This window comes from Labrus mixtus, chromosome 19 (assembly GCF_963584025.1).
Source record: "Labrus mixtus chromosome 19, fLabMix1.1, whole genome shotgun sequence".
NCBI lineage: Eukaryota > Metazoa > Chordata > Actinopteri > Labriformes > Labridae > Labrus > Labrus mixtus.
This window is the reverse complement of record NC_083630.1, coordinates 17086647-17109163: the sequence shown is the minus strand read 5'-3', so window position 1 is coordinate 17109163 and position 22517 is coordinate 17086647. Positions and strand designations below refer to the sequence as shown.

The following is a 22517-nucleotide window of genomic DNA, read 5'->3' as shown; positions in this document are numbered from 1 at the left end:
TCGGTGTGATTGATCTGGACTACAGCTGCACCATCAGCACTGGCAGAAACAACAGGACAGCAACTTTGTTTAAACCAGGTACGTTTTTCAAAGAAAACTTCTGGTCACTGCATGGGGTCCTTCAGGCTGCCTTAAACAGCTGATATGAAAAGTTCACATTGACATCAACAAAATCCTTACAAATAAACTTTGTCATTGTGTGTAATTCTTGTGTTTTGTCTTTCAGCTTCCATCAATATTTCAGACACTAAAACCACAATCCCCTGCACTTCTTCAAAGACTCACTTAAAAAGCCTAATTTGGACATTCAATCACAATCAAAACATCGTGATCCAGACCTCCGCCGAAGTCCCCTTTGAAGTTTCAGAGGAGTGGAGGAAGCACGTGAAGGATGTGTCTGAGTCAGGAAGCCTCGTGTTACAAGACTTAACATCACTTCAGGAGGGAATATACAAATGTGAACTTAGTACTGCTGAAGAGACTTATGTCTGGAGCACACTGTTGAGGATAAAGGAAAGTCAAAGTAAGTAGCACCTCTACAAAAGAACAGTTCATCTGAATATCTGGTTACTTGTTATATTACAGCTCCTGCAGTCCAAGTAATGTTCAAGTGTCCTTAAAGAAGACACTGAATCTCAAAATGCCCCTGATGGCATTGCTTTGAGCGAGAGAAAGATGAATGAACTGAATCTTTTTTCTTTTTCAGGCACTCCTAATGTTGCAGGAATTACAGTTGGGGTTATAGTCCTTTTGGTTGTATTGCCCATTTGCATCTTCATTATATATAAGAAGTGTAAAAAGGTAAATAACACTACTACAACTACCACTTCTACTAAAAATTAAGTACCTGTTGTTTGTACTAACGCTGATGTCTTGTGAACTCAGAAACACAGAACACGAACAAATGTCCTATGAATGTAAGTTAACTTTATGTTCTGGGGGGGGGGGGATCTCAGCTTTTGTTAAGCATAATGAATGGTTTAAAAAATAAGATAAGTCAATGAAGTGAAGATAAAAGCAAGAACAAATCCCTAAAAATAAATGTTATCATGCTTTCTTTGATAGTTAATGTTTTCTACAGAAGTCGTTTATGATGAAAAAGAATACATGCTGGTTGTTTGAGCTCGATGTTCTTCAGAACTTGATTCTGTTCAATTTTGTTTGCAGGGAAAATGGTGAAAGAAACGAAACAACATTTCTAGACTGTGGAACAACAACAGTCAGCCATGATGAAGAACAAGACCACAGTTGATGAATGTACACAAATATTTATTAGAGAAAGTGGAATCAAATGGCCGGTTGCTAAAAGGATCCCGAACGAAGGATTCAACATCGGGATGTATGAATGTGCTGGGATTAGATGAACAAAAAGTTCTCACATGAGTAGGTACATGTCTAACAGCAAATATGTCAAGTGTTGCTGTTGGTTTGGGGACAGACACATGGTCAACAGGAACGTGAGGAATACAAAGAAGAAATCCTTCCTGCATCTTATCCCATAAGCTCTTTTGTGAAGCGCCTCAAGATAACACTTGCTGTAAATTGGCACTATACAAATAATGATTGATTGATAACTGATTTACAGAGAGCAATTGCACCACAGGAGTCGAACAAAAACAGCATTGATAGAGCTTTTCAGTCTCACTCAGTGCACAATACTGATTTAACAACGTGAATGCTAAATCTGGTTTGAATTGTTGCATGAAAGTGGGCAGGAAGATATGTTTGATGATGGAGAATAGTTTTCACGCAATTACTTGAAGTGATTACAAAGAGACAAATGTTTTTATGAAAAACTGTGTTCATGAGTTTTATTTTATGAAAGCATATTTATTTAAATCTGTGTTGGTAGTCTTTTTTTATGTTTGATAAATATGATGAAGTGATTTTTTTAACAAGGGGTTTGAAAACATTGTGTATTTGTAAAATGTACAGAGTTCTACAGACTGTTCAGCCAGCGTAAAAATAAATAAAGTAAAAGTGCACCTTAACCTGTGCAGGAATGTTCAAATCTACTCCTTCTACATATATTTATTTGATCAAATAAAATATTTAAAACTATAGACTTAAGCTCATATTTGTTCATTCCATAACCTGGTATCAACCCTTTTCAGTAAAGACATGGTTGTTTCTAATATATCCACCTGTTTCACTTTCATATACATATCCTTAAGGTGGAGCTGCCTCCTGAGTCCTGAACTTGAAATGCCCACTTGGATTTACGGGAAAGGTATTTTTAGCACTATAGGGACTGGTCTATAAACAGAAATGCCTTTCTGTCAGTCTTTGGACGGGATTATCAAAACACCTGTTGGATAGTCATGAACTGAACCCAAAGGTGACACCTGCTGGAGAAATGTGTGTCTTACACTTCACAACTCCTAAACATGGCTCTATAGTCTATATAAGACAGAGGGATAATGGACATTCATATCAGGCCAGGAATCAGGTTTCCCGTATTTCATTAATGTTTTTTTATTTTTACTTTAGCTTTGGTTGACTGTAAAAAGATCACTCTGTGTTTGTCGAAACTGTTTGTAGTCAATCACACGTCAGCGGCATGTATTCGCAGTGAGGTCACTCCATTGGCACAGGATTGGCTGAGGAGCTATAGGCCTACTACTTGGAGAACATCGCCAAGACAGAATTACTGAAAACCAGAGACGCCCCTTTTCAGCTTAATTAAAGAAGTCTACTACTTCCTATTGGTTCCTGTCAACAGTAGGTGCTTTGTTTGTAAATGCTGGATTAATCCTGTCCGACAGTAAATAAATACAGCTGTGCAGTACTAACCCTTTGGTAATAACAGGCAGGTACAGCAGGATTCTCTGAAAAATTACCCACATTACACGTGAACAGAGAACACTTTTACGACCACAAAATTTAAAGATAAATTCAAATTATAATACTACTACGTACTAGCTGTATATCTGCTGATTAATTGAAGATCTTGCTTACTGCCTGAGCATAAAAAACACTTTTTAAGTCAAAGTGAACGGTATGGCTCTCAAAGTCTGAAATTGGAATCTGTCAAAAATGATTACTCAAGACAACGCTAAAAAATTGTGCTGACAGTTTTACCACATCAGATTTACCTACATTTCTGATGTTACTCGTCAAAGTTAACCTACACCTGATCCAACTGGTTTGCTCCCAGCACATAAACGTATCACGGACCAGTATATACATTAAAAATAACATTTTCTTTGTTCATTACGGTCTGTTTCCTTTGATTATAATCACACCATTGTTTTTCCATTCCAAAAGCTCCTATCTAAGCGTTAAGTTAAGTAACTCATTGATATTTTAAAACACTTTCTTGCGTACCTCTTCAGACGACTTTAGGCCAAGTTTGACCAACATAAATGGTCGAGCTGCCTTAACCTTTGAACAGGTTCAGCACAAGAAAACTGTTCATAATTTAAGGTAAAACGTTGAAACCTAACCACAAACTTGGTAGGCATAATAACTATACTTACTACTTTCACCAGGCTCCGATTGACTTCAAATCACTATTAATGGGGTCAGCCCCTAAGTTCCCACAGCCCTATGTTCCCACAGCCCTATGTTCCCACAGTTCTATGTTCTCACAGCTCTATGTTCTCACAGCTCTATGTTCTCACAGCTCTATGTTCTCACAGCCCTATGTTCCCACAGCTCTATGTTCCCACAGCCCTATGTTCCCACAGTTCCCATATTTCTAAGATTTTTCTCAAAATTAAACCCTTTGTTCCCACATTTCTAGGACATTTTCAAAATTAGGTCTTGTGTTCCTACATTTCCCTTCAATTTAAGCCAGCGCAGTAGACTTGATGACACTGACAGGTTGACACAGAGGAGTTTTAACGTTTCCTCCATGAGCCTATGACGCCTCCAGAGGGCTGGAAAGTGACTCCAAGCATCCCAGGAGCACCCCCTCTCTATGCCAATCCGACTTTCCAGAGGTATTGATGCACTGCAAACTATGGTTTGCGTCCAGTTGCTGCGCTTCATTCGACTGATCTGACCGGAAGCTAGTCAATGCGAGGCCTCTGTGCTACTTAGTTTAGTTTGTTTATTTAAAAGGACAATGTGCACTTACATTAAATGATTGCAATAAACAAAGAGATGGGCGCACCAGATTTAGCTAAAAGCTACACTCCATCTGTAGTCCATTGCTACTGGATAATAGGTTGGGTGTAATTGGCTACCAAATTGGGAGAAAGGGGGATAAAATCTGATACAAAGTTATGAAAAAGGAAATGTGGGAACATAGGGCTGTGGGAACATAGGTCTGTGGGAACACAGGGCTGTGGGAACATAGAGCTGTGGGCACATAGGTCTGTGGGAACATAGGGCTGTGGGAACACAGGTCTGTGGGAACATAGGGCTGTGGGCACATAGGGCTGTGGGAACATAGGTCTGTGGGAACACAGGTCTGTGGGAACATAGGGCTGTGGGCACACAGGTCTGTGGGAACATAGGTCTGTGGGAACATAGGGCTGTGGGAACATAGGGCTGTGGGAACACAGGTCTGTGGGAACATAGGTCTGTGGGAACACAGGTCTGTGGGAACATAGGGCTGTGGGAACATAGGTCTGTGGGAACATAGGGCTGTGGGCACATAGGGCTGTGGGAACATAGGTCTGTGGGAACATAGGTCTGTGGGAACACAGGGCTGTGGGAACACAGGGCTGTGGGAACATAGGTCTGTGGGAACACAGGGCTGTGGGAACATAGAGCTGTGGGCACATAGGTCTGTGGGAACATAGGGCTGTGGGAACACAGGTCTGTGGGAACATAGGGCTGTGGGCACATAGGGCTGTGGGAACATAGGTCTGTGGGCACACAGGTCTGTGGGAACATAGGGCTGTGGGCACACAGGTCTGTGGGAACATAGGTCTGTGGGAACATAGGGCTGTGGGAACATAGGGCTGTGGGCACACAGGTCTGTGGGAACATAGGTCTGTGGGAACATAGGTCTGTGGGAACATAGGTCTGTGGGAACATAGGGCTGTGGGAACATAGGTCTGTGGGAACATAGGGCTGTGGGCACATAGGGCTGTGGGAACATAGGTCTGTGGGAACATAGGTCTGTGGGAACACAGGGCTGTGGGAACACAGGGCTGTGGGAACACAGGGCTGTGGGAACATAGGGCTGTGGGAACATAGGTCTGTGGGAACATAGGGCTGTGGGCACATAGGGCTGTGGGAACATAGGTCTGTGGGAACATAGGTCTGTGGGAACACAGGGCTGTGGGAACACAGGGCTGTGGGAACACAGGGCTGTGGGAACATAGGTCTGTGGGAACATAGGTCTGTGGGAACATAGGGCTGTGGGAACATAGGTCTGTGGGAACACAGGGCTGTGGGAACATAGGCACGCTCCCCTGTTGGCTATGCACTGAGCTTCCTCCATTCATATTTTGTACTCAAGTAAAGTCAACATATTTAATAACCTTCCCAATTAATTGTTTTACAAATATAAATGTACTGTAGCTATTTGACAAACGTTATGGGGTTAAAAAGTTTCAAAGTTGCATAAAATGATAATACACATGTATACAGATACAACTTGAAGTAGCTACTTGAGTAAACATACTTTTTTTGTATTCTACCTCAAAATAAACTTAATGCAAAAATTAAACTGCAGACATCACCTGTAAACAGACTACAACAGAACAGGCAGTTTTAATACAGAAATAGTTAAACAAAAGTTACAACCATCTCTAAAATTGTTGTTGTATCGATGTTATTATAACTCTGTAGTCACTGGCTACTCTTATTCATTTCTTGTGTTCTTCACCGCAATCATCACCTGTGAGGTTTAAAGTAGCTTTTAGCACAGACTCAGAATATAGAATAGGCTTTTGCTGTTGGATGGATATTCTCTCGCTGGGAGGAGCAAGCGAACAGCCAGGTCAGGAGAATATCTGCTTGACACCACCCAAAGTCAGACCGAGGGGATAAGTATTGCAAACATTTCCTGTTTCCAGGCATTGTGTAATCCTTTCCTCCCTGAGAGAAAGGCTAATTCAGCCGGCTCATGTGGGAGTCTCTCTGTTGCCATGACCTCTCTCCCGCAGGCTACACATAGACTGTAAATATTAGCAGTGCTGAAAGAAGAGTACGACGTATCAAAGAAGATGAGTGGGATAAAACGTGTCATGTTTTTTTATGTTCTTTTTTATCTAAAAGGATTTGCAAAAGGAGGTGAGTGAGGCTTTGTTATTCCAGTGTAAACATAAACCAGAGATTGAACTTTGTATACAGGAACGTTTGAATAAAGTTCTGTTGGTTTTCATGCGATGTTTGGCTGAACAGAGCTATGTCAAAGTTTCTGAAGACTGGCCTAATTCATTCGTAGCAGTTTTAAGCAAGAGTATGAAACATTTGCTAAAACAAGCTGGACTCTAATCTTTTCTGTGAAGTTTAAGTTTAACACACATCTGTGATATATTTGAACTAATATGAGCAACAAAGCTGTCTTCTTCTGGGGGGAAATGTCAAGTCACAGCCACCTTTATTGAAAATCTGGAGCTGCTAACATAAAGTTGTTTGTTCTGTGCGGTGATTCAACACATTATGGAGAAGAAAGTATACACTTTCTTTGTGATGATTGATGTCATACGACAGCAGAACAAATGGCATCAATCCAAAGTTTACAATTACTTTGTTACGTTGAGAGAAAAATGCATGCCATCTTGTCAGATTGGTGTGAGTCAATGAAACAGGGTGTAACCAGAGAAAAACACTTCTGGCCGAGCCTGCCTTACAATCCACAGCTGGCAAATGTTTCATGTTTTAAATTCCTTAAGTAATATAATCTTTTGTCAACTTGAGAAAGACAAACATGAGAAAGTTCTATCTTATCATCTCTCAGATTTCTGCCGCTGACAGAGGTGGCAACAAACCGTTAAACTCATCCTATGAGACAGAATAGTGCACAAGCATTACTCTCCAGTGATCAGGAAAATCTTTCTCTTGCACATGCAGTCTTTTCTTGCGAGCACCAGAAACCATCTTGTGCGCATGCAGAACCCTCTCCTGGGAACACAAAACTCTCTCGTAGTCACTGGATATTTCCTTGTTCACTGTGAGCACCTGAACCTTTTTTTTCTGCCTCTGTCCCCTAAGGGGCTCCGTACATTGGTCATATTCCTCCGACTCATTCAACCTGCAGCTTGTGAATATTATCATAATAGTTACTAGTAGTACCAGATGACATTAAATTGATCAACCAGTGTGTCTTCAAGGGGGCTGTAGTATCCAAAGAGGAACTTTGTCTACCTACATGAGGTATATGAGACTTTTAAATGTCAGTTGAAAAACATACGAGTCTTACCCAACTCAGAAAATAAAAATACTCAAAATCATTACAAATTGTAAAGGTAGCATTGCTAAATTACATCTTATATTTCATATTTGCAATGGAAACTGTCTTAACTGTTGATTGTCATGACAAAGGCCGCCATGTTCAAACTTTTGTTGATTTATGTTGTTTAAATTTCTGCAACGCCAGAATGTTTATGGAATGGCAGCATAAACTCAAGAAAATAAATCTATCAACATTAAAGCTGAGACGCAGAGGAAGAAGCCACTGATTAGAGAGGCTTTTGTTTCTACACAATTTTTCAAAAGTTAGGCTGTAATTGACTGAAATATATTTCTTGGGGGGTATATCATTGAAAAACACTTTTATAACCACTATTGTACTATTCTTTTAAATAAAAGCACCATCAGGTTTCACTGTTGTTTTGGGCCGTTTTCAATGCTTCCAAAGAGTGCATCCAAGTTAACAAAAACAATTTGAACTACAAGGTCACTTCTTAGACTGACTTTTAAGTTTCTTCAATGATTTTTTAACCCATTTTAAACACATTTCACTACATGCAATTCTGCTTTTTCTGAGTCTATATTCTGCACACCTGGAAGATCCACAATTCAGGTTATTAAAACTGTTCATATAAGGAAAACCACATCTTCTAACCTTGAAGAGGACATCCCTTCTAAAAAAAATACCTCCTAAAGGGGTTTAAGAGATCAATCTGACAGACTGAAAGATGATTCATACATTTGTAAATTTGGCAAAATTGATTTTTGAAATGATTGTCCTTGTTACCCACAAAATAAAAGGTGAAATTAAACATAATCAGGAACTATATTTGCCATAAAGGATGAAGAATAGTTCGAAAGGAAGTGCTCTTACAATACTACAGTATATACAACTTTTTACAGACGTTATTGACTTTGTTGTTTTTGTGCGACTGTTTTTATATATGCTGTTGTCATGAAGTTTTCTGTTTGTCACTTGAATGTAGTCGCCGTTATTTTCTCAGACTTATGTCTCATGTTTCTTCTTCAGGTGCTGCAGATGTAAAAACAGTGTTTTGTGGTGTTGAAGAGAGCTGCATCTTACCGTGCACATTCCCAACTGGAGAAGATGTAGTCATCTCCTGGAAAGAGACAACAACAAAAGAAATTCTCCTCCACTACTACAACAACCAAGACCATCCCAAGAATAAAGCCCAACGCTTCAGTGGCAGGACGTCGTTGAGCTCTGAAAAAGAGGCCTCACTCCGTCTGACAGGGGTTACAGTTCAGGACGAGGGAAGATATGAGTGCTATGTTAGCATACCAGATAGCCCAGCAAAACAGTCAACAATGGACCTAAAAGTGGACGGTACGAGAAACACAAAACACAAAAACTAAGTTGATAAATAAATCAATTGTTCTTTATAACCAAAGTTATTTCAGGACACTTAACAAAATACAGACTCTTTGTTTTAGCCCATTATTCACAGAGATGAAACATTAATCCAACATGAGAAGAATAGTGTGAAGTCCCCTCTAAAACTCCTGTAATCCAGATGTGGTCATGAAAAGTCTGTACCTGGATGAAGTAGATGAAAAACTGGATTGGATCATCATTTTTATCTGGATGAAACTTTCTGAACATCCAGTTTTTCACTCAAAGTTATCCTAATCCAACTCAAAAGCTTTGAACACCACAAAATGGATATTTTATCTGAATAAAATCCAAGATTGGATTACCTGATGTTATTTTATTTACATTAATTTATTATTATTATTATTATTTGCCTTTGATCTACCAGATTTCAATATGTAAAGGGAACTCGTAATTTCCTGATCCTGGATAGTAAAAAAACCTTCTGAACATCTGGGCCCTGGTCTCCCACTTCAATAACCTGTCTTTTGCAGCTCCGCCACGTAAAGTCAATATCCAGCAGGTGGGAAACAGGATCACCTGCAGCTCAGGGGGGATCTACCCTCAGCCTGAGCTCACCTGGTCCTCCAGTCCTCCAACCAATCTGACTGTAGCAGACACACCAACTGTCCATCAGAAAGAGAAGCTCTACAGCATCAATAGCTCTCTGATAGCTCTAAATGTCTCCAATCTGGACTACAGCTGCACCATCAGCGCTGGCAGAAACAAGAGGAGAGCAACTTTGTCTAAACCAGGTAACTTTAAACCAACCTGCAGTCAGTGTGAAGCTGCATGCCTCAGGCTGGCTTAAATGTTGCTTATAACAAAGTAACATGATCCTCAAAGAATGACTTATTATAATTCAGAATGTTTTGAATCTGTAACCACAGGGGGCTAAAACATTTTTTTAATTGATTTCGTTTTTTTCTTGTCCGTTCAGCTTTTATCAACATTTTCAACACTGAAACCACGATTTCCTGCAATCAGAACATCACAAACACCTCCCCAACAGACTTTACCTGGAGATTCAACCACAGTGAGGTCATCCTGAACCGAACAACGGCCAACGACTCCTACACAGTCCCAGCGGAGTGGAGGGTGTACGTGAAGAATGTTTCTACGTCAGGCAGCCTCATTTTGAAAGACTTAACTTCAGATCAGGAGGGGATATACACGTGTGAAGTGAACACAGCTGAGGAGGCTTATGTAACAAACACCTTTCTTAAGGTTTTAAAAGGTAAGACAAAACAAAGTCAGAGAGGTTTGTGGGGAATAGTCTGTCCTTTTTCTGCATTGTTAGGTATAACTTAACAAGAGACAAGCACCGCTAATTATTTCAACTCTAAGGGCTTTGAAAGATTTTGCTGAACATTGGGAACTAACCTGGCATCAGGCCACTCAGACCGCTACACTGGCTGCTCTCATGTAGCGTTAGATGTTTTACATTTTATGTAATGGCAGGACGCTTCTTGTTGGTGTATACTATGTGCAGCATTTCAGAACCCATAAAAATCCTTCAGAGGTATTCTAGTTGTCATCACACTCTTGGTAGTTACATCTGAATAAAGTTTGATTGCCTGACTCTTTTTCTGTTTCAGACACCTCTGTTAATACTGCGGCAATTGCAGGTTCAGTGATTGGAGCCTGTTTGTTTTTGGCAGCAATCACTTTCCTATTATGGTTTTTCTTAAGAAACGGACAAGGATACAGGACGGTTCGGTATGTATTGTTATATTACTGGACATGTTCCTTTTCTTCTTTCTATTTAAGATTTCTTTTTGGGCGTTTCTGCCTTTATTTGACAGGACAGTGGATAGGATAGGACATTAGGGGGAGAGAGAGAGAGAGTTGGTAATAACATGCAGTTAAGGAGCCACAGGTCAGACCCAGACCACCCGCTTGGAGGACTATAGGGCACAACATAACCACTAGGCCATAGACATCCCTGTATTACCTGTTCTTAATTATATAGCACTGTACTTGACTGATACGTCAAAGCAGAATACAGTTTTCATTGAGTTACATTTGTCACATTTAGTCTATTATTATGATATTAAGCACTAAGTTCAGGGCATGAATTAATCTATTGGTGAGGATTTGTGATGCAAGTTTTGTATAATTTTAATGCTGTGTATATGTTTTTGTTCCGATCTAATGGGATTAATGAATCCTTCCTCTTCTTTTTTTAGGTTAATATTGGGTCTACAGACCAACAACTGAAAGGAGACGGACATAAAGTGACAGGAGTTATAGAAGTTAGAGTGTTGATGACGTGCACTGAAAGGCCAAGAGCTGGAACCAAACCAAAGCCTACTGTGGTGAAGGCACAGCATCAATACATGAGTCACACACTCTACCAACTTGCTGCCTGGCATTCCCCTCCCCCCTATTTCTGCATTCTGATGATAAATTCTCAAGGCAAAAACATAACATTTTGTTATGTTTTGTTTGAGCCCTAAGTTTTGTAATGTTTGCAGACCAGTGAGAGAATGCTGGATAAAAACGATTCCTATTGATCTGTGCATATGAAGACATCGGTCACTCTGTACAGTTCTTCATGAAGAATGTATTAAATGAGTGTCGACAAATAGTCCATAGAGAAATGAATGTAGAAATGGAGAGGGAATGAAGATGAACCTCTCCACATGGGATTAAAGGATGAAATAATACTTGATGCACTTATTTTTAGCACTGGAGCACTCCAAAAAAACAACTTTTACTTGTGTTGGAGTTTGGAGAATCAATTGTTGAATTGTTGTCTGACCTCACACACACACACACACTGTATGCATCTCTGTGAGAGACAGCAGAGGGAATGCATGCATTTGAACGCACATTAATCTGTTGTAGAGTTTGTAATTCACTGTTTTCTTCTGAAACTCAGGATGGAAAGCTAAAACTTTATGACATTTAATACAGCTGTTTTTTTTTTAAAACAGGCAAGCATACAAACCATGATGAATTAATTGCTTCTTGATTGATAATCTACTGAAAAACCATCAGGAGTTAAATTCTAGATGGACATCAGGCGATAGATCAAAGAAAAACAACGTACTTGACAGCAGATTAGCTAGATTAGATGGTTCACTGATTGGGTGATTCTAAATTGAGGCAGTCTCTTCGGTGGTAAATATGTATAAATATATACTGTACGTGTATATATATATATATATAGAGAGAGAGAGAGAGAGAGAGAGCTAGTGTGGGAATTATTTTTCATTTTCTTTAAGATTTATCTTTTTCAACACACCTGTCACACATTCAGGTGTGCAGAGGTTTTTTTAAACTGTGTATAAGAATATGAATATCCACATTTCAATACCACATTTCAATCACAAAATGCCAATTTGCATCTGGCTTAACGTTAAAGCTCCTGTGAGGAACTGTTGGAATCTTTTTGTGGGCTTTACAGAAGCATCAGCATTCAGTTCAGAGAATTTCACAACAGTTAAGAAGAAAAAAAGATTTAATGTTGGCTAAAGTAACAAAGTTTGAAAGTTAAATGTTCCTATAAGCAGGCTGCCAGGTTTGTTCACTGCATTCATCAAAAATAAGCCATAATTAATCTGTAACACCTGCTGCAGCTTCAGAACAAATTCTGAGGTGCTCGATTGACTACTTTCGTCTTATTCATGAATGGTTTTGTTTTTTTGTAACTTAAAGTTGACGTGTGTTTGTTTCTGTATTTTTTTACTGCATAAATTAATTTGGATTTTTTTTCTCTTGTTCTGCTTGAATGTTATGATTAAGATCATACCGTTGGTGCTAAATGCAAATCCCATCAACCAACAGGGTTTTTATTAGTTTGTTGTGTCTTTATGTAATTAAATTGATATCCATATTCCAACAACCAAAACCAGACAATAGATACGAAAATAAAATCAAGATGTCTGCTGTGTTTTAATTTTTATTCAATCCACATGAATAAAATCATGGTAACAATATACTGATTTAGTTTTTCACTTCAATTTTAAGTTAGAAAAAATGCACAGCCCTGGGACAAACGAAAACAACTAAGAAGCAATAAAGCTGTGGATTCAAACACTGATATTAACACATAACTTTGTGATGTGTGTGTGTGTGTGTGTGTGTGTTACAGCAGGCGTGGGTTCTCCTCTCTGTAGTTGTGTGGGTCTCCTTTGAAGGGCAGGTGTGGAGGGTGGTTGCAGATGCCCATGAGGAAGATGATGATGGTCCCAATGGTCATCACCGGGGTAACCAGGAATAAACAGAGACGGTCCACAGTACGAGCAATACCACTCCAGTTATCTTTCTCCTGCAAAGACAAAAAACTCAATTTCTACATTTGATTTATATTCATTATCAATATTATGTGGACACCTGCTCGCTTGGACTCCCTGCTGCGTAAACACAGCATATTGTGTTGTTTCATAAAAATTGAGGCCTTGTCTTTCTGTCTTTGCTGTCTCCTCTAACAGCCTGTGGACTTTCTCTTAGTAAAGTTTTGACTGAAAATCAAAGGAATGTGATTGGTAATTTATTGGTTCTCCTGAGTGCCTTTCCTTTAGCTCCCCCTGGTGCCAACAGTGTGCAACAGCAGCAAATTCCAACATCAGAGCGAGGACAGCAGGCGACTGATGTGGGTCGAGGTTGGTTTTGAACCACATTGCTCTCAGTTGAAAACAGCATCATCAATGTCACTACTCCCTCACCGACCAATCAAAATAAGAAAGGGACAGGATATCAGCTTTGTCAACAGCAATTGTGGAGGAGGAACTAATCTGACACGTCTATTCGAGGAGACAATTTATTTTACTGCCAGGACTCGATTCCTTTACATTGTTTTCATGTTATCTTCAATAAAAGCACATATTTAGCACATAAAACTAATACAGTCATTACAGAAGGAAGTGGAGGTTAAATCTTGTAACCTACCAACAAAAGCACAGGTAAGAAGCGCTCTGAAACAGAGTTCCAGATAAAAGGCACAAATTGGCGAGCTTGCAATTACTTTGTCAGCTAGCGTTACAAACAGCATTTTTTCCCCTGAAAACTTCACACAGAACCTTTCAGATGGATAACAGTAACTCTACTCTAATCTACTCCTCTCTATGGGTCATCATCCTGTCTTTCCCTCCCTCTCACCTCGTTGTAGTCGTTCTTGTTGCGCATGTGTTTGATGATGTAGTTTGCTCCATCTACAGCCGGCTTGATCTCTCCATACAGCTGATCTGTCACGCCTCCATCCTCCTGTGGCTTCACAACTACACAAAAACACACAGGACACAGAGCAGGAATTCACTAATGAATCTTTGATAGTCTCTGTCTTGAGGCAATGACAAAATGAGCTCACTTCCATGAAGTAGCAAGCGGGACAAGATTATTTACAAAGTATGGACTGAATGAGTTGAAAGCTTATACAGTTTCTCGTGCATAGGTTACACATTAATACAATGTAGTTGGATAGTTAATTCATTGAGGAAAATAGTCTCTGATTTAAGCATCAGAAAACAACCCAGCACAATGATGAAAACAAACATCAACATTAAAGAAAACATAAGCATTGAAAAAACAAAAATTTAGGTTATTTAATGACAGAAAAGCTAGTTTTGAACGGTCGTAATATTCTCCTGTACTCTTGTCATTCAGCATTCAGAAGTTCATAAAGTTATCACCACTTTGAACACGGTTGATTCATTGTTAATTGACGTACTTGATGCGTGTGTGGTTCGAGTCATCAGTCCGTGTCTCACCGACTGTCTCTCAAACATCAGATCGCTGCGGGACTTGACGCTGTAATACTCCTCCGCAGAGGCGATGTAACCCACTGAGCTGGATCGCCGTGGCAACGCTGAATCCCAGTATGGCTCCGCCTCAGTGGGGCGGGACATACGCAGGATGCGGGGCAGTCGTTCGAGGAAGAACTGGACAGACAGAAGAAATAATGTCCGCATGTCTGAAGTCATGATTGTTTCCCAAGTTTGGTTTAAAATGAGCGGACTGTGTTTGCATGAGTATCTGTGTGTGTGTCCAGTTGTGTTTATTGTGTGTTATTATGAATGTGTGCGTGTTTGTTACCTGTTTGGTCCACTCAGACATGACATGAGTGCTTGGTGTCCTGAAGTGCAGGTTAAGGACGACCACACAGTTCAACACCACCACTGTCACCAACACCATGATGAACATCAAGTATCTAAGACACACACACACACACACACCCATGTACACACACAAAGCCGGGCAAACACAGACACACACAGATACAGACAAACACACGCATTTTTAATAAATTCTGTTTAAAAATTTGAGAGTTTTTTACTTTTGTAGGACAACTTTTTTTTTTCTTTTTTCTTTTTCATTTGATGCTTAAATGTGTATTTCTTTTTTTGATGATAAGTAACTTTTTGAATAACCAGAGTAAAAATGTCACCCCCCTAAATCCCCCACAACAACATTTTACGAGTGTGTACGTGTGTAACGTACTTGACAATCAGGGGAACAGACATGGAAGTCTCCGGCAGCCTTTGAGAGATCAGCAGCAGGAAGACAGACTGAGCCAGCAGCACCGAGATGGACAGAGTCATCTTCTCACCACCTGAGGACACACACACACAACATGTGTCATTGTTTATATGAAGACACTGAGGTTGATCTTGTGGAGGTGTTTCTGTGTCTTTTTTCAGTTGGTACTTAAATTGTTATTGTTGTTTTCATTTTTGAAAATCTACAACCCCATTTCCTTAATGTCAACAATTTGTAAAATGTCAATAAAAACAGAAAGTGATGATTTGCAAAACATTCAATCCCATAACTGATTGAGTTATGGGACACAAATAGCACTAAAACATGTTGAATGTTGAAAAAGAGAAATGTCATTGTTTTTGGAAAATAACATGCCCAATTTCAATGAGTCCAACACATTTTTAAAAAAAGTTGGGACTGTGCGAACGAAAGACGGGAAAAGTTTCACAATGCATGAAAAACTCCAGATTGAATATCTCACAGTTAAAGTGGCAACAGGTTAGTAACATGATTGGGTATGAAAAGAGTATCCCAGAGAGACTAAATCTGGCAAATAGTGCAACACTTTGTTAATAATGTTTTTGACATAAAATTGCAAAGAACTCGAGGATTTCATTGTTTACAGAACATGATACATATCAACAGCAAATTCAGAGAATCTTAAGAAATCTCTGTACGTAGGGGAAAAGGACAAAAACCAATATGTGTTGGCCCTGCATCAAAAACAGACATGATTTGTGGTGGACATCAATGCAAAGGCTAAGAAACACTGTCAAATTAATGCCTATGAACATAGTTCTGAAACTCTGCCATGCAATAAGGAAACCGTTTATAAACTAGATCCAGAAATGTCCGTCCTGAGAAAAACTCTCCAGAGTTTGTGAGCATCAAATTTAAAAACAATTACATTTCTCATTTTTATATTTTGATATGTTGTCTTTGTTCTTTTTTTCAATTGAGTACGGGGTTTCACAGTTTTCTAATCATCATATTCTGTTTTTGACATTTTACAACTTTTAGGAAATCGGGTTGTAAACGAAACCTTCTAGGAATCTCATTCAACACACTCCCAGGGGCAACCTAAACGTGAGAACTGTGTGAGTCTAAGTCATGAAATTCATTTTTAAAAGCTCATACTGAAGTGCCCTGCAGTTAAAATAATAAAGCGGGGGACTATGTGCACTGACTGTCAGCAGGGAGGTAGTAGACGAGCGAGGCCAGGAAGGAAATGAGCACACAGGGGATGATGATGTTGACGATGTAGAAGAGAGGTTTGCGTTTGATGACCAGGTAGAAGGTGATGTCCTGGTGCTTGTTGCTCTCCATGGGAATGTGCTTGTAGGTGTTTCTCTTGGCTGGACGGTGGATGATCTCCCACTCGCCGTTCTCTGACATCAACAGAAAAGTGAAGAACACAGAAGGAAAGTTTAATGAGGTTAGAAAAGTGACAAATGACAGGGTTCATGCAACCACTTTATCCGGTAAATTCCCATGACATTTTTGACAAATTCTCATGAATAAACATTCTCTGAAACGTCTATGTATACCTGGACAGTGAGAATAAAAACCTAATTTACACAGCTGTCCATTCAGGCGTCTCTGCTCGTCAACACAGTGGGATAGCAAAGGTGTATGTGTGTGTAAGCATGTAAAAGGTTAGCAACTTTAACACCAGCACTAGCACACGTCTGCACATCCCACTAAACTCATGTAAACAAAAGTGACAGCATCGCACAATCATTACATACAGAGGAGAATCCTGTGACGTTACAAGCCCCTTGTCTACACATCAATACCTTGAACAGAGTTTCTGAAAATCTTCACCCTGCAAGGACTTTTCCAAAATGTGCCGTTTCAGAGACCTAAAACGCAGTTCGCGTGAGTACGAAAACTTCGCTTTCAAAAAAATACCCGCCTACGTGTGGACACTAGAGAGAAAGTCATCTTTTTCATTTCATATATTCCTGTTACTATTTCCATCCATTCGTTGAGGCTGGGGGACTCAGGTTTATACCATCTCAACGTAATTCATTTTTTAACTAACATTAAATACTTTGTGGGTCAAGCTGATATTCTTATTTGCATAAAGCTGGACCACTGGCAGGTACGTATGAGACAGTAACACTTACCGGTAAAGCCCTCAGGGTCAATGATGATCCACTCCACTGTGAATGTGTTCTCATCTTCCCCCTGCTCCTCCTTCAGAAGCATCCTGATTTCTTTGGCATTGTAGGTCAGAGAGCTGCAAAGCAACATGTGGAATGGAGGCCAAATGCAAAAGTCAGGTCAAAGTGAAGCAAAATCCAACCCTCCAGGATATGTCTACAAAATAAACCACATCATGTCTTTGTTCATTACATCTCCTGGAGGAGCACCACTTCATCTGTTTCTGATCAGTCTCAGTTTAACTGTCAATAGTAAGTCACACAGAGGTTTCACTCTGACTCACTTCAGCAGTATGAACCAAAGGTTTGCCGAAATAACCTCAAGATGCAGATTTCAGCTGAGCACTGATAGGCTTCCGTGACAGCATCAAGTAGATATTTAGCTCAAGTTAAATTTTTTGACCGATAACAGATAGTTATTTGACATATTTGCACAAAGAAAACATGTAAACTTAAAATGTTCTAGCCTTTACGTGAAGCCACACAGGACAGCACAGGATGTGTTATGGTTGAAGTGCCTTACACAAATTTGAGTGTGCAGTTCTGCCAGTCGAAGGGGAAGTAGTTGACATTGATGGAGCAGGAAGAGCGGAAGATGGCGGGAGGTAACCAGTAGCAGAGACCGTCAGGATACACCAGAACGTTACTGTAGTAGGCTACCTCAAACTGGGCATCGTTACTGGCAGAGAGACAAAAGGCAGGTCAGATTTACAGTGATCATATTGCAGGAGAAGCCCAATCTAATACATTGACATAGTGCAACAATCTGGGCAATGTTTTTTTAAGTAATCATATTGGATTAGTGTTATTGGATTGAATCAAATCTTGAGAACAAGTTGTTCTGAAGAGTCAATCCGTTTGCACAGTGTGAGCACATAAATCTGTAGTTTGTACGACTGAATCATTTACGGCGCACGACCAGTTTGATTTCACCACTACTTTTTATCGTACAGTGTAAGCCGGGCTCACAAATTCAACTGTACAAATTTACAAAATACCCACTAATTTCACCTTCTTTCAAATGAAAAAAATGTATGTGCTTCAAGAGCTTCTTTAGGCTGTTTTAAATCACAAACTCAGTAAGATGACATTTTCAGTGCTTACTCATCCCAAGAAAACCTTTTTTGGAAACTTAAAAGCTCATTAAAATTTTTAATATGAATAATATAAAGTATAAATGGGGCGATCATTCAGCTCTTTTGATTTTTTACACAAAATACTTTTGCTTGAAGAACGTCAAATTGTTTGGCCATAGGTGCGATATCTGTTGAAAGAGTGAGGAACGGCCGATAAGGACACTCAGCCGATGTATCGGTGCATCTCTAGTTAAAATGTTAATGTATGAAAGGGAAACTAAATCTCACTTGTTCTCCAGCACAATCTCTGGCAGCCACATCATGCTGGGCGGGAGACGAAGAGTCGCGATGCCATCAAACTCTGACACATTCCACGACAGCCGGTAGTCGTACCACGTCTATCCCCACACACATTTATAGTGAGTGAAAAAACAAGTATTCAGGAAGAAACTATCAGTGGAGAGAATCTTTACTTACATGATCGATCCATACGTTAGTCAGCAGCGTCTCGTCAACCTCTTTCTAAGAAACAAACAAGTTAGAAGAATTAACTCGTTCCTGATTCTAGGATTGATCTCTTCCAAGTATTTATGAAACAAACTTGTTTTTTATTGGATGTATTGTATTTGATAGAATTGTTTTACATAGACATTTAAAGATATTGTTAGCTTGGATTCATTATTTTGTACCAGAGAGATGAGGTTAGAGAGTGTAAGTGCGAGATAAACATCAACGGCGTCCTGCTGCTTCTCGGCAGGACGCAGCTCTTTGTTGTATCCTCTCTCTTTAAACAGGTGGTTGATCAGACGCTCCTCCTCGTTTCTGCCCCAGCACCCTGAAACACACAAAAAGATGTTAACACTCAGAAGCTCTCAATTAAATCAAGAAACACATTTTCCAAACACCAGTGTTATAAGAAAAAACATCTCCAGAAACTTTTGCATGATCCCGAGATTCTGAAAAACTTTTTGAGATCTTGAGGAGCTCGCCCAAGAAATGTTTACAGGATCGCAAGAAACTTTTGCTAGACCAAGAATCTTTTCTTTTCTTTTTTCATTTTGAGAGATTCTGAGAAAGCTATGCAAGTTCTGGTAAAATGTTATTAGATCCCAAGAAACTTAGGAGAAATCCTGAGAAACCTTTGCAAGATGCTGAGAGTCCTTTAAAAATGCATAAATATTTTGTAAGATCTGAGAACTCAATTTCAATTTCTAATTCAGAAGCAGAGAGGAATATCTGCAATGTAAGAGCGCAAGCATCTGTGCCTCATGTACAAAGATCAGGCAAATGTAAGCTGCCAGCTCGGACGATCAAAATCAGGTTGTAGCTTGCTGTCTACCTAACTGTGGTTGAAAAAATATGTCAGTTTTGTTTCTCTGACGAGTAATTGGCCCAGGAAGGTAAATCCTGCGAATATACTTGTAACAATACTGAAGCCTTTTGGTGCCTGTAACTAAAAGTAGAAACTCACTAGAATGAAAACCTTTGGATCTCACAAAATTTGTTCTTGATCAACCTACTGTTTCCCGTCCATGTCCCTTCAGGGGGGATCAGTATGAATCCACAAAAACCCTCCCAGACCCGCAGAAAACATTTACAGATTTATAGAAGTTCCAAACACGAGAAAAAGTGTCCAGCTTTTCACGCATAAATCAAGTGTTTGTTGATACCAAAGTGACAGAAATAAACTGTAAATAAAGAATATCCACACACACACACACACACACACACACACACACACACACACACACACACACACACACACACACACACACACACACACACACACACACACACACACACACACACACACACACACACACACAGGGAAACAAACATGGTATGTGAGTGTGTGAATACTTTCATGCCGGTCATGTTTCAGGTTATGATGACAGCTGCTCTGAGGACTACCACTGCTGCTGTGACACCAACTGGCATCCACTCACAAAGGTACAGACATTTTCCTCATGTCAATAACCAAATACTTCTGGTTTATCTCGCCGCCATATTGGTTTGTTATATTACATCAATATTTTCTTTAAGAAAACAGCCCAGTAAGGGTCAGCCACTGAGATGCTGAAGCTGCAACAAATCCACTAATTATCTTCCTTTAATCTTGTGATTTTCATGTTTATTCATCTTATTTTGAGAAATATTACACTGATGCAGCACTGCAGCGAACAACCTATTGTTTTATGATTTATTCATCAGATGCTGTTTTGAGAAATAATTGTTTGGTTGTTGAAAAGTTGTAAAATACTTTAAAAAAAACATTCAGTCAAAGGCTCTTAAATCACAGGCTCACATCATCAAACTACTCGTCTTGTACGACTATTATACGTTATAAAATAAAACACCTTAAATATATATTTTTTACGCTAATGTTTGTCATATTAGAAAGAAAATTTCAAACAAACTATTGCACAATGTCAAAATTGTACAAATACACTGCCATGCTCTCTCTCTTCCGCTTGTTGCAGCTTTAAGCTAAAAATATGGTATATAGTGTAGTATTCATTACTATGATCATGAAAATAACAGAGCTGCGTTTTAAAACATGTCACCTTACATGTGATTACTCAATAGTTTGGACCAAGTTATAGTAACTTTGCAACACAAGTGAAATCTGAGGGTTAACTTTTATAAAACCCAGCAGTGACTCACCAGACGAGAGCAGAGCGAGCAGGAACAAGGGGCCCAGAGCTGCAGGCTGAAGCTTCATGGCTGACTGCTGCTGAGAAGTGCGACGTCCTTTTACCCACCGACCTTCTGCCAAAGCCTTAAGAGAGAGAGTGACAGGCAGCAGCTGCAGAAACACAGAGGACAGAAAATAGAAAACACAGAGAGAGCAGCCGGCTGCCACTCTGAGCCGCCCTCTGTACGGGAAACAGACACAGAGGAGGAGAAGGAGGGTCACATAACATCAAAACAAAGACCTGAAATTGTGTTTTGGATTTACAGGAAATAATTTTTAACTCTCATAAGACATGAAACAACTGTGATGAGAGATGAGCTCACAAAGTCACAATAAAATCAAATATGCACATCAACTAAATTTCAAAAAAAGGTTCGATCATGTTTTGCATAAACATTTGTAAGATTATATTAAGTGTATATAATCAATTGAACAAATTAGTGTATCTACTGTATTTGATAACCGATTAATCGGCTTGAGTATTTTCTTCACATCAGTTAGTCCTTTAACGTAAAAAAATGTTTGATAAGAAATTTTGATATAATTTGTGTTAAAGCTGAAAAACACAATAAAAGCATAATCGAAAATAATACAAATAAATGTTGGATAAGAAGGACATTTTCTTTGTACTTCATTACACCCAACATTAAAAGTACACGGATAAATAGTCAGCAATTATGATGGAGACTTTGCAAACCACATGTTGCATTGCACTAAGACGGGGGGGGGAACTAAACTAAACCCACAGCCAGAGCAATAGTCCTACGCTACAATGACATACTATCTGTTATTGAACATATTCACAGTATCAACCACAGAGCAGAGAAGAACAAAGTGGCAAAGGGGAGAACAGAAAATGAAGCAGCATCATTATGAGCACAACAATCGCATGATCATTCATTGGTCGTGTGATATAAACCTCCCAGTGGGGAATTTAAAGAATATTAACTGCAGCTTTCTGTCCCACTTACACCGACTTCTTGGAAGTAAAATTCAGGTTAACGTGCATGTGTGAAAACACTTTAACAGTAAAATGCTGCTTTTACACCAACGCATGAGCAATAATAATGCATTCACATCCAGGCAAATGGCATACCAACAGGTGTTGCAGCATTTGAAGCAGGCAAGCAAACTTATATATATGTTTCTACTTGATCTAAAAAGCCTCTGCAGAAAATGTTTAAAACTAGGGTATATATTGAAGATGCTTTTTAAAAAAATGGAGAGAGGTTTGAACACAGAAATGTTTCAAGACAGATGCAGAGCTGGCTAAACACTGAAGCTTCCGTGTCCGCGACATAGCAACCTGGGTGCACATCAACTCGAGGGAGGAGGGGGGAGACAGCTCTCTAATGTTTTGAATTTGGACTGCAGTACTCATTTTAAACGCT

At 39.5% G+C, this 22517-nt stretch overlaps 2 protein-coding genes across 3 annotated transcripts; one reads left to right on the top strand and one right to left on the bottom strand.

Moving 5' to 3' along the window:
- Positions 1 to 5779: 5779 nt before the first annotated feature.
- Positions 5780 to 12592, top strand: LOC132993933 (butyrophilin subfamily 3 member A3-like). 2 transcript variants are annotated; one of them, XM_061063925.1, is made up of 6 exons: positions 5780 to 6192; positions 8345 to 8662; positions 9202 to 9462; positions 9648 to 9944; positions 10306 to 10426; positions 10897 to 12592. In XM_061063925.1, exons 1-6 carry the CDS (start codon positions 6126 to 6128, stop codon positions 10925 to 10927), a joined length of 1095 nt encoding a protein of 364 aa, XP_060919908.1. In that variant the 5' UTR covers positions 5780 to 6125; the 3' UTR covers positions 10928 to 12592. The 2 variants fall into 2 exon arrangements, with proteins under 2 accessions (XP_060919908.1, XP_060919907.1); XM_061063924.1 differs by having other exon boundaries at positions 10306 to 12592.
- Positions 12584 to 21246, bottom strand: chrnd (cholinergic receptor, nicotinic, delta (muscle)). The gene is made up of 12 exons (XM_061063918.1): positions 21096 to 21246; positions 19121 to 19266; positions 18909 to 18953; positions 18720 to 18829; positions 17879 to 18034; positions 17320 to 17432; positions 16378 to 16578; positions 15152 to 15263; positions 14747 to 14861; positions 14382 to 14592; positions 13814 to 13932; positions 12584 to 12983 (listed from the first exon to the last, which is right to left on the bottom strand). The coding sequence occupies exons 1-12, from the start codon at positions 21151 to 21153 to the stop codon at positions 12801 to 12803; spliced, it is 1569 nt and encodes a 522-aa protein (XP_060919901.1). The 5' UTR covers positions 21154 to 21246; the 3' UTR covers positions 12584 to 12800.
- Positions 21247 to 22517: the final 1271 nt, after the last annotated feature.

Excerpts from the sequence above, each read along its gene's own strand:
- LOC132993933 (XM_061063924.1), top strand. The coding sequence starts at position 6,126 with ATGAGTGGGATAAAACGTGTCATGTTTTTTTATGTTCTTTTTTATCTA. Across the intron at positions 6,193-8,344 it reads AAAAGGATTTGCAAAAGGAG|GTGCTGCAGATGTAAAAACA; the intron begins GTGAGTGAGGCT and ends TTTCTTCTTCAG. Across the intron at positions 9,945-10,305 it reads CTTTCTTAAGGTTTTAAAAG|ACACCTCTGTTAATACTGCG; the intron begins GTAAGACAAAAC and ends TTTCTGTTTCAG.
- chrnd (XM_061063918.1), bottom strand. The coding sequence starts at position 21,153 with ATGAAGCTTCAGCCTGCAGCTCTGGGCCCCTTGTTCCTGCTCGCTCTG. Across the intron at positions 18,830-18,908 it reads CTAACGTATGGATCGATCAT|ACGTGGTACGACTACCGGCT; the intron begins GTAAGTAAAGAT and ends GTGTGGGGATAG. Across the intron at positions 14,593-14,746 it reads TGTCTGAGTGGACCAAACAG|TTCTTCCTCGAACGACTGCC; the intron begins GTAACAAACACG and ends CTGTCTGTCCAG.